General features: G+C 35.3%; 1 protein-coding gene across 6 annotated transcripts in view; it reads right to left on the bottom strand.

Annotated features, from left to right (window-relative positions):
- Positions 1-276: 276 nt before the first annotated feature.
- The window catches only part of LOC123524489 (putative ferric-chelate reductase 1 homolog), a 51,134-nt gene continuing 39,271 nt past the window's right edge, over positions 277-12,139 (bottom strand). For all 6 annotated transcript variants that reach the window (XM_045302732.2, XM_045302735.2, XM_045302734.2 and 3 more), the window contains exons 8-16: positions 11,815-11,968; positions 9,866-9,988; positions 6,960-7,075; positions 6,338-6,424; positions 5,954-6,022; positions 5,636-5,735; positions 4,960-5,106; positions 4,496-4,566; positions 277-1,795 (exon numbers count right to left, since the gene is read on the bottom strand). In XM_045302732.2, coding sequence (XP_045158667.2) covers positions 1,703-1,795; positions 4,496-4,566; positions 4,960-5,106; positions 5,636-5,735; positions 5,954-6,022; positions 6,338-6,424; positions 6,960-7,075; positions 9,866-9,988; positions 11,815-11,968 — 960 coding nt within the window. In that variant the 3' untranslated portion in view covers positions 277-1,702. The remainder of the gene's footprint in view (positions 1,796-4,495; positions 4,567-4,959; positions 5,107-5,635; positions 5,736-5,953; positions 6,023-6,337; positions 6,425-6,959; positions 7,076-9,865; positions 9,989-11,814; positions 11,969-12,139) is intronic.

Raw genomic sequence — 12,139 nt, 5'->3', positions numbered from 1 at the left:
GCAAATTTATCAAATTGACTCTGTTATGAGTATATGATGATGTTCAATGCAGAAGTAAGTGTATTCCTTTATCAAAAACAGTTGTCAAAATCAGGAACAATGTATACAATTTTTCCTTTTATAGTAATGTCTCTGTCAAAACTCATAATGAAAACTTGTTAAAATAGAAAACTCACTGAGAACAACCATTTGTTAAACAACTGCTAACAAGCCTTTTAAAAATATAAAGCAACAGGCTGATCAACACTTTCCACTGAAAAAACAACAACAGTACAATATATAGCACACTGTTTACATAACATAAATCCAGCATATCACATTAACAATTCAAAAAGATGGGGCTCGAGTAATTCTGGTGAAAATAAAACCACTTAATAGTAGAGATAATTTTTTCTAAGTTTTCTATCCACTGAAATATGTACCAGACTGTATAATCTAAAATCTTTGTATGATAATGGTCGGAGCTAACCTTCCCTTGAAATATGATTTCAGAAATGTCCTGACTTTGAGCCTAAGAACTAGAATGAATAATGACAGATATATTCTAGCACCATTTATAACATGCTATTTCAAAACAAAAAAAAAACATATCTATAGATTACTCTTAAAAACAAGATGGCCACGATGGCACGGTATTCACTCACCAGAGTACCCCAGATGACCCAGTTTCAATCCTGACAAAATTTCAAAAAGATGTTCTCACTTGGTTTCATGTAGAACAGTTAGAAAATGTAACCTTTAGAGTATTAACTTCTTTGACCCACTGACCTAGTTTCTGAACACAGATAACAAAGTATCTGTCTTGACCTAGATTTCATTAAGACAAATAAATGAATGAGAAGGAATACATGATATCAAGGGCATTAACACATCTTTCTGGTCTGACCTAGTTTTTGACCCAAGATGACACAATATTTAACTTATCAGAGACTCCATTGACACAAACATTCTGACCAAGTTCCATTAAGACTGACCTAAAAATGTAAAACTGTTGACAATGACACCAAACAAACACAAGGAGATCACAATAGCTCAACCTGAACACTCTGCACTCAGGCCAGCTAATAATTAACAAAATTTAAAATTTATGTAAACTGAAGCTGCATTTTACAGCCTCTGACATTTGGGAGAATACTCAGCACTTTGGCATGGCTAAAAAAAATATTTTCAACATTTTTTGTTCGAAATAAGACCAAACTTGAAACATGAAACCTTGTCTTTAAAAGGATATCCACTGTAGTCATTGAGGCAATAGAAAAAATAAACAATATTTAACATTATGAATTATCATAAATACATAATGACTGAAATAACCTCGACTGTTGTTTCAAGCATACAGCGTAGATGAATGAAGGTAATAAGCACCACTATTGCAAAGCATAATTCACATAAGCACTAACTGCGGTACATGCAAGTTTAGTCGCATTTTCTTGTATTCCATCAAAAACTGGTAAATATCTCTACGCAATATTTTTATCCATCTTTTTTTCTAAATCAAATATTTGCTTATATCCAAACTTTCATGAAATTCTTGTTAGAAATATACAATATTCCAATCACACTTTCTTTATTCCACATCAATTTGTGTATTTCGGTTAAAAAACAACTTTTGCAGCATTTATGGACTCTCAGTTGCTATGGCGATGTTGATAATCTCAGACTGGCACACAGGTTGCATACATTTCTAGACTGGCGTACCATCCTAGTATACAGCTACAACAATGACAGAAATGATGACCACTATCAGGCACACTATGAAGTGAGTTAAGAGTACATTGCGCTTGAAATTCCTTCCCTGAAAACAGAAAATATAAAGCAACATTAGATACAATGTAACAAAAACTTACTAGGTCAGTATAAAATTAGGTAATAGATTCAAGTACTTTCTGTATTTCAATTAAATGAAACACCTACATGAATGGTGTACCCCATAAATCAAACAAGAAACGCGGCAATGCCACGAAACCAGGTTTTCAACACTTTTCATAAGAATAAACAAGAGTGCCAGAATGTCACAATATACGCCCGTCACAGCAAATTTCTTTACTCTAGCACCTGTATTTGCAGATGTAATTTTAATTTTGTGGTTGTTTAGTAATCACTGTAATTCTTTTGTTTTTCTAAGTCCACAAAAAAACTCCTTACCAGGTAGAGATACCTTAAAATTCACCTAAAATTAGAAAGTAACAACTATGTTGTACCACAGAAAAGTGGTCTTGGTTTTTCCCTACGGTCAATTATAAAAAAAGTTACAATATAAGTTATTTATAGTAAGAACTAAGGGAAGTTAATCTTAAAAAAAAAAAAAAAAAAAAAAAAAAAAAATACAAAAAAAATAATTTTAAGTCCACACAGAAATCCTTACCAGGTAGAGATTGGTCAAAATACACCTCAAAATTGGATGTAACATGCATGTTGTACTACAGAAAAGTGGTCTCGATTTTTCCCTACGTCTAGTAATGAAAAAGTTACAATATAAGCTATTTATAGTAACAACAAAGGGAAGTAATTCTAAAGAATGGAACTGCGCAAGACACTTCGTCTCATGATGGTGTATAATTGTGCCAAGTTACATCAAAATCCCTCTATGCATGAAGAAAATATGCTCCGGACAAACTTTTCATTCTTGTATCCTTTGACCTCTAAGTGTGACCTTGACCTTAGACCTAGGGACCCGGTTCTTGCGCATGACACTCCGTCTCATGATGGTGAACAATTGTGCCAACTTTCATCAAAATCCCTCCATGCATGTAGAAGATATGCTAACCCTAACCCTAACCTAACCCTAACCCTATTTTTAGTAACAATGACCTTGACCTTGATCCCAGAAACCCCAAAATCAATCCCAAGCTACAACTTTATATAAGTTTGCTATACACCAAGTTTCATCACGATAGCTCATTCCTAAGTTAAGTTATTGACCGGCCACCCTTTTTCTATTTTAAGTAACAGTGACCTTGACCTTGACCCCAGAAACCCCAAAATCAATCCCAGCCTTTGTCTTGATATAAGCTACATACATACCAAGTTTTATTCAAATATCTTTACTGAAACAAAAGTTATTGACCGGAAACCTTTTTTCTATTTTAAGTAACAGTGACCTTGACCTTGACCCCAGAAACCCCAAAATCAATCCCAGCCTTTGTCTTGATATAAGCTACATACATACCAAGTTTTATTCAAATATCTTTACCGAAACAAAAGCTTTTGACCGGAAACCCTTTTTCTATTTTAAGTAACAGTGACCTTGACCTTGACCCCAGAAACCCCAAAATCAATCCCAGCCTTTGTCTTGATATAAGCTACATACATACCAAGTTTTATTCAAATATCTTTACTGAAACAAAAGTTATTGACCGGAAACCTTTTTTCTATTTTAAGTAACAGTGACCTTGACCTTGACCCCAGAAACCCCAAAATCAATCCCAGCCTTTGTCTTGATATAAGCTACATACATACCAAGTTTTATTCAAATATCTTTACTGAAACAAAAGTTATTGACCGGAAACCCTTTTTCTATTTTAAGTAACAGTGACCTTGACCTTGTCCCCAGAAACCCCAAAATCAATCCCAGCCTTTGTCTTGATATAAGCTACATATGTACCAAGTTTTATTCAAATATCTTTACCGAAACAAAAGTTATTGACCGGAAACCTTTTTTCTATTTTAAGTAACAGTGACCTTGACCTTGACCCCAGAAACCCCAAAATCAATCCCAGCCTTTGTCTTGATATAAGCTACATACATACCAAGTTTTATTCAAATATCTTTACCGAAACTAAAGTTATTGACCGGAAACACCAGTTTGACGCCGCCGCCGCCGCTGCCACCGCCGCCGCCGCCGCCGCCCGCCCGCCAGACCGACATCTACCCCAATCTAATAACTAAGGTTTTCGTTGAAAACCTGGTTAAATATAATACTGCAATGACACTGTTTGTTTGTAAGCTTATTCATAGTCATCATCAAAAACCCACCATGGGTGACTCCTCCAGAAGACTGGTAGTACGGTAATTTTAGTGTGAAAATTGTGCAAGATACAGATATGCCTCAATTACATAAGCTTCCCTGGTTCTGTTGTGTGCCAAGTGTAAAGCATCCATGCACGCAGGATTATCCCCATGCCAGTAATTTTAGTTGGCAGAGAGGGGACTCCAAGGCACAATGCACAATCCCTGGTCTCATGGACAGTGTTATTATTGGACCACTGCATTTGCTCTTTAATGGAACAGTCCTTTGTTAAAGGATTTAAAGTTTTTCCTTTTAACCATTGAAATGTCACCTTCTTCTTTAAACATTTATTTGGCTATATTATAGCAGTATTCAAGTACTCCACTATTTCTAACTACAACAATGAAAACATTCTTCCGCAGCAAATGTCTCATTTTGATTATATTATCAGCTCCTGTATCAACTATTACTCACTACTAGTCTGGAAGTTTTACAGAATAAGTAGGTATTTAATGTGAAGGCAAGTAAAGATATAACACTACATACAACAGGCCATGGCTCGGGAATGTGGGCATTTGGATTCTCTTTCTTTTGCAGCTCCCACTTTTTCCTTCGCTCTGAAAATATCAAACATTATCTTTTCTAATGATTTTTATATATTATAATACCATAAATAGACATGACAACAAAAAGTATGCTTCATTTTAGAAGAGATGTGTATTTCGTCATGTATTTCATGTATCCCTTACAGCAAAGATATGTTTTTCCTACAGCATTAATGTGTATTTCATGTATCCCTTACAGCAAAGATATGTTTTTCCTACAGCATTAATGTGTATTTCATGTATCCCTTACAGCAAAGGTGTGTATTTTGTGTATTCCTAGTCCAACCAATAAGAACTGGACCTTTTCCTATTTGTTTCTATTTGCCTCCATTCAGATTTAAGATTCATCAAGATATTAAAAACATTTTTCAATCATATATAGTTAACAATTAAAATGTATTATACCTTTGTTTCTCTTGTGAGTGCAGCACTGGTGTACTTCAAGGATCACCTCGCAGATGAAGTTAAACAGGAAGAATATACAGAGGATCCAGGTCAACCACCACGGTACCATGGCCTTACCAAACTCCATACCAATAAATATGTTTGGGACTGAAATCAAGTAAAAGAAAATATGTAGTGTATGTCAATCATATATATATATATATGAACATGGCCATAACCTGGCAAAATTTGAAAACCTTTGAGTGGTCATTGATAATCTGAAGATCTGTAAAAAATAAAAGGTAAGGGCAGATTTCCAAAAAGCATAGAGCACCCAAAACACAACCAGATAGCCATGCATTGTAAAGTAGGCAATTCAAATCTAGCCCGGATCTTATTTCATAATACGACAAAACAGGAGCATTATTCCTGTCAAAACTTCGAGATTTATGACCAGTTATGTTTTTGGATGCACATTAATTTTCATACTCGTTTTAAATTTGTAACTTGCAAAATAGAAGCAAGAAGAAATCCATCATGATAACTGCCCAATGCATATTTTAAAAATTAACAGATGTGTAAGAGAATTGTTTTGATGACAGTTTTTGACATACTAAAATAGTTCCAAGTGAAATGACTAATGTAACATAAAATATTTAGAAATGAATGTGCTGTTATATTGCTGGCTGGTACTTACTGGCAAGACAGAAAGCAATGGTCCAGAATAACCAGTAGAACCAGTTGCCTACAGGTCGGCAGGTGTGAGTCTCGGGACATCGTATTATAGCTATGATAGGCTGAAATATAATAATGACATAATAAATAGATAGATAGATAATAACATAATGTTGATCAACACAATTAACTGCATTACATCAATCAAAAACTTTGGTTATGCCTGTTAAATGAAATGTAGGGTAATAATAGGATTATTATTTTTTCTTTTCTTGTGTTATATGTGAGTTAAATCTGGTATATCTTGATAAAATTAGGTATGCAGAGTTATCTTACTTACAATAACAAGCACACTGATGAAGACGATGATTCCCAATATAGGATGTGCTTTCTGGGGCAGGTCTGGAAACTGTAATAAAAATATGTTCTTTAACAGTTGAAGAAACAAAGGGACATGTTATCTTGACAATTAAGTTCTCTGGCTTCGATTATTTGTATTTATGAAAGAATTCTCTCATAATGATTTGATAGATTCATTATTGTAAGATAAACTGCTGATAATTATATTTTAAGACTTCTGTTTGAAATGTATCTTCAGTTCTGGTTTGATATAACCTCTTGAAAATTCGTTATGTTAAGATTTCCTATCTTTCTGACACTAAGTCTGAGGACTCTGTTTGAATATATCACTACTGCATAGAAAATGTGTATACATGACTGGTACCTTGCTCCAACCACCTGCTTCTACAAAGATGAGTATTACACCAATAAGAACCAGCAATACTACCCAAAATGTACAGTTAGCATGTGCCTGAAACATAATATATACTGACTCATTATATTGTTACAATAAATCCACCTTATATTCATTTCATTATTTTAATAAATTCACTTGTGACTGGAACTCCCTGGTACCATGTGGTCCCCAGTCTATTTCAGTATATAACTTATATTACAATAGCTCAAAAACCTCGATAATTCAAGCAATTTGTTCATCCCCTTGTAAACTGGAGGGATCAGTATTTTACTTTTGTGATTTCAATAGATTTAAAACGTTCATTTGAAACATAAAATTATATTAAAAACTTACTGAATGGCCTACCAGTCAATAGTGTAAACAATTGTCCAAGGAATGAAAGACTGCAGGCCAATAGTTTCGAATATTTACTGGCAATCCATTCTATTTTCAACTTGTTGACTGTCTTCGTAAGCATGAGCAGAATATACACCGGTCATATAGCTCTAACTATAATGGACTTGCAGTTTATATAAGGCGTCATGTCATAACAAGTAATATCAGACTGTGATTATAACATCAGTTGAGGAGACAGAAGGCAGTAACTTACCACAAACCAGTATTTTTCTCCGAGGAACCTGCTGTTTGGCCACATTGTTGTGTAGTATTTCATCCAGATCAAACCAATTGGGGCAAAGAAAACCCAGGCCAGCAACATCAAACATGCTGTAACATGAACAATACGAGATAGATCAGAATAGTTCTCTTTTTTTTTTTCTTTTGAGGGTAAAAACATTTATTTTTTATCATTATTTCTGTTATATAATTATGTTAGTCTGTTAACATTACAAGTGCTCCTTCCTGCTATTTTCTTTATCTGTTTCAACTTCAACCCAATTATATATTATTAGCTGTATATTACAACATATGCACATACGCTGCAGATATATTGTGCAACTTTAGTAGCAAAGTTCCACAAAAAAATGAGGGAATATTTCTCTATGTAAACGTAATAAATCTTTTTTATCACATATGCAACTTACCTAATTATAGTAGTTATACAAAAACATCTCCTACTTTTGCCAAAGAAAATTATTTATCTTAGAACAGGCAAGTATACACTCATATTAAACGATGAGTTCTTCAATTGAAATATATCAGTATGTAAAAATTTAAAAATACTGGCATGTTTGACTACCATTTTCATTGCTGTGCAGTGGCTAACATATCCAATTCTGATTTGCTATTAAAAGTAATTGGGATTTTCCTTTGTTCTACTGTTCTACTTTTGGTTAAAAAGAATCAGTTCACTGTGAAATGTTTGTCTGGAGGACAGTTTTCTGTCTAGTTTGTGAATATGCTTGCACATGTAAGCATATTCACAAACTAGACTGGTGTGAAAATGCTCAATGGGAAATTTTGTACATGGTCACCTAATAGGTATATTTTGCAATTAATAATGATACCTGCTAGGGCTAGTTTTATATGGTCGCTGGTTGTGTAATAGAAAAGTCGTTTTATAGAATGCATTTATGTAGTAAAACCTTAGGGCGGGATATAAAGTGGTTATTTAATAAAGATGTCACTTAAAACAGGTGGTTGCATGTGCAATGTCTACTGTAATCCTGCTGACTATTTTTTTTTAAACAAATAAATAATTTGCGTAAGGTTTTTTCATGGAACATTTGAAAGTTCTAACACATGCACCTGTTGTAAATAACTTTTGACAATGTGTCAAATCATATTTCTAAAAATAGAAACTCTTGTTCTATTTTTAGAAACACTTGTTAAAAAAGTGTACCGTCTTTTTGTACACTTCAGTGATGATATTTTTGTTCTTGTTACAACTGATGAAGGTACTGTAAACCTAGAAATGTTTGCGGATACTATGTTTCGCGTTTTTCAGAACGTGGACATTTTCGCAGATACAAATATTCGCGGAATCATATCCATCGCGAATCCCACGAAAAAGAGAAGTAGCAAGTGAACGTATTTAGTATGCTAAGGCAATAGTTGCATTTATAGTATTCTCGAAAACGTTCAGTATTTTGTACCCTTTAATTATAAATGTACCCCAATCCTTTTCATCAATATCAACGGTTATTCACACACCCGATTATTGACAGTCAGTAAATTGCTGTTATTACACTATCATTTGTTTGCCATTTAAAGCTGTATCATTTGTTAGGGGATTAAACAACACTTAGCAGAAATAGACACAATATTTTACTTTATATTATTATTATACCAGATTTATATAGCGCCCTTTTCATGATCAATTTCACGTTCAAAGGCGCTTTACATAGTTCAAATGCAGCCACACAGGGCGCATAATTCATCCTCTACTAGTACAGACACAGAGCGATCTGACCAGAGGGACAGAGTGAGACAAAGCCCCCACGACAGAGAGATCAGAAATCAGATACAGGCTTGTCCGGCTAACTTAGCCTAGCTCGTTGCGAATAGACAGCCTGGTTCTTTAACGTGCCCAGTGTATAGCACTGATACACGCAAGGATACTTACAAATAATACATGTGTATTGGTATATCGCATTGGCTGCCAACTACAAACTGCATTATATGTCATTCGATAGATGCCTATTTTTTCTGTTTTTATCCCCTGTTTGCCTGACAGATCGATATTGAAAAGGCTGTTACATCATAGAGAAATAACTTGTCAGTCAATTGAGTTAATGTGGATTTGTGCACTCATTTTGTATTATGGTACTAGAAATTTAGCTATTAATATCCAGGTATGTGTAAGTACAGAACCATTTTATAGCTGCCGACTGTAAATTACATGATATGTCGTTCGACAGATGCATACTGCTTTTGTTTTTATCCCCTGTTTGCCTGAGGGATTGATATTGAAAATGCTGTTGCTTCATAAATAACTTGTCAATCAGTTGAAATAATATGGATTTGTGCACTCGTGTAATGCAATTATGGTACTAGAATATTAATTATTAATATCCAGATATGTGTAAGCACAGAACCATTTTATAGCCATCTATTTAAGCTGAAACTAAAATCTTTTGCGTTTTTGTTTTTCCTGGCTATTTAATTTCTCGGAAACATACTACCCCCGAAAGGCGCTAATTTAAAAAGAGCGAAAACATTTCTAGTTTTACAGTATTCTAAACACCGAAACTGGTAGTTATATTAAATATTAGTCTTAAACTTTTCTGGTGTTTGGATGTGTTGTTCTCCCCTCCCACCCTTTTACTATAGAGAGAGAAAACATGCATCATGACAGTAGATGTTGCAGCACAGAAAATATAACTGTCATTGTTCATAAATATATATAATATCACCATAATATTGAATCAAGTTTATCAAAATAGTACACGACTATAGTAACTGAACGAAAAATTTCATTTCAGTGACATACTCTAAGAGTCAGCATTTCTGAGACATATAGCACATATCCTACAATATGTACACAACTTCTGCATCCACTTAAACTGTATAGTCCAAGATGTGGAGCTTTTGAGAACGTAACTGGTGGAAACTGACCGTGAGCTTTGACAAGATGATATCTCGCTCTGCCAGATATATCACCATATACAAGTATATCTACTTCGTCCGGGGATGCAGCTGGTAGATGACCCACAGTCAAACCATGGCGCTTAAGGTGGCCTGCAATAAATCATTGACAACTGTAAAAATACCTGAACTTTGTAACTTGATATCAACAAATATATGTACCTTACTGAAATACCTGTTTTTGCTGAAAACATGAAAATCAATGCCAACAAATTAAGTAATTTCTCAGCATCTTTTGGTAAAAATGTAATTGTGTCTTCTGGTAAAAATATAACTATTTCTTGCCTACCTAGCGGGGAAAGTATATATTTATCCGAGCACGCGCCTGGGATAGATATTCCTGTCTTTCCCTAGGGAAAAACCTTGTCTAAAATAGCGTGCACTAAGGTGACGTCACATAGTACTGGTACCATTGTGACGTCATAAACTTTATAAATAATGTCAGGAAATACCCAAACCTATTTGTCTCCACGATCTATTTTGAACATGATAGGCAAGAGCTAGAAATGTGTCCATGGGACACAGATGCCCCCACTACATGACCAATGACATAAATTTTTTCCTAGGTCAGGGGCCATAACTCCTACAATACTGAATGAATCCAGACACAAAACCTCAGGTGCACAACCGCAAATGCTGACCAACATTCCTTTAAACTTTGGTGACTCTAGGTCAAATACTTTTGGAGCTATGCGCGACAAAACATTAAAATGACCAATTTTTAACTAAGTCAGGGGCCATAACTCCTACACGACTGAATGAATCCAGACGCGAAACCCCAGGTGCACAACCGCACATGCTGACCAACATTCCTGTAAACTTTGGTGACTCTAGGTCAAATACTTTTGGAGCTACGTGCGACACAACATTAAAATGATCAATTTTTAACTAAGTAAGGGGCCATAACTCCTACATGACTGAGTGAATCCGGACGCGAAACCCCAGGTGCACAACTGCACATGCTGACCAACATTCCTATAAACTTTAGTGACTCTAGGTCAAATACTTCTGGAGCTACGTGCGACACAACATTAAAATGACCAATTTTTTACTAAGTCAGGGGCCATAACTACTACACAACTGAATAAATCCGGACGCGAAACCCCAGGTGCACAACTACACTACACATGCTGACCAACATTCCTGTAAAGTTTTGTGACTCTATGTCAAATACTTTTGGAGCTAGGCGCAACACAACATTAGAATGACCAAATTTTACAAAGTCAGGGGCCATAACTCCTACACGACTGAATGAATCCGGACGCAAAACCCCAGGTGCACAACTACACATGCTGACCAACATTCCTGTAAAGTTTTGTGACTCTATGTCAAATACTTTTGGAGCTACGCGCGACACAACATTCTCGGAAGGAACTGACGGATGGAGGGCGGATAGACGGAAGAACGGACAAGGGCAGATCTATATGACCCGCCCCCAAAAGTGGGGGCATAAAAATGATCTAACATGTCTGCCTGTGTAAGACAGCTGTTTTCCCTACCCTCAGGACAGCATGGATAAAAAACCTCGCTAACGCTCGGTTTTTCTATTCCACACTGTCCCTCGGGTAGGGAAAACCCCGTCTTACACAGGCAGGCATGTAAGATCCTTATAGTCTATTCTATTTTCTTTTCCTGTATGTGTCTTACTTATAATTTTTAATATACATTCATGTTCAGTTTCAAGGAAGAAATTAAACTATGTAGTATCTAATCATAAACAAAAACATGCCTGGTGTCACTGTGCCACATTTAAAGGCTTCCTAAGCTTTTCCCAGGAGTTTGCCCCTGTTATGAATGAACAGTACTTGACCAGAAAAAACTTATGCTTATTTCTACAAATCACAAAATAATGTACTTGAAGATTTTTAAGGACAGACACATCCTGAAACAAATGTACTGGAAATTTTTCTTGATCTTACCATTAGAGGAGGGACCTCTAGCCATGAGCAAATGATAAGTCCCTTCAGTCAAATCAAAATCTTCTGCTTCAACCACCCTCTTTGTTTTGTGAAATCTACATCTCAGACGACCACTGTTGTAAGAACCCTCTTCAAATTTTATACCAGACTTCGGCTAGAAAATATAATATGGTCAATGTTAATTATTAGTGACTATTTTTACCAGTATTTTAGATAGAGAATAACAGGCTACTGTCTTTTGATATTAATGTTATCAAGCAAAGCTGATATGGAATTGAACGGGTGAGATTTACTGAACCCCTTCTGCTCATGTCAAGCCTGATAT

The sequence above is a fragment of the Mercenaria mercenaria genome, chromosome 3, assembly GCF_021730395.1.
Source record: "Mercenaria mercenaria strain notata chromosome 3, MADL_Memer_1, whole genome shotgun sequence".
Lineage (NCBI taxonomy): Eukaryota > Metazoa > Mollusca > Bivalvia > Venerida > Veneridae > Mercenaria > Mercenaria mercenaria.
This window is presented reverse-complemented; position numbering and strand designations above follow the sequence as displayed.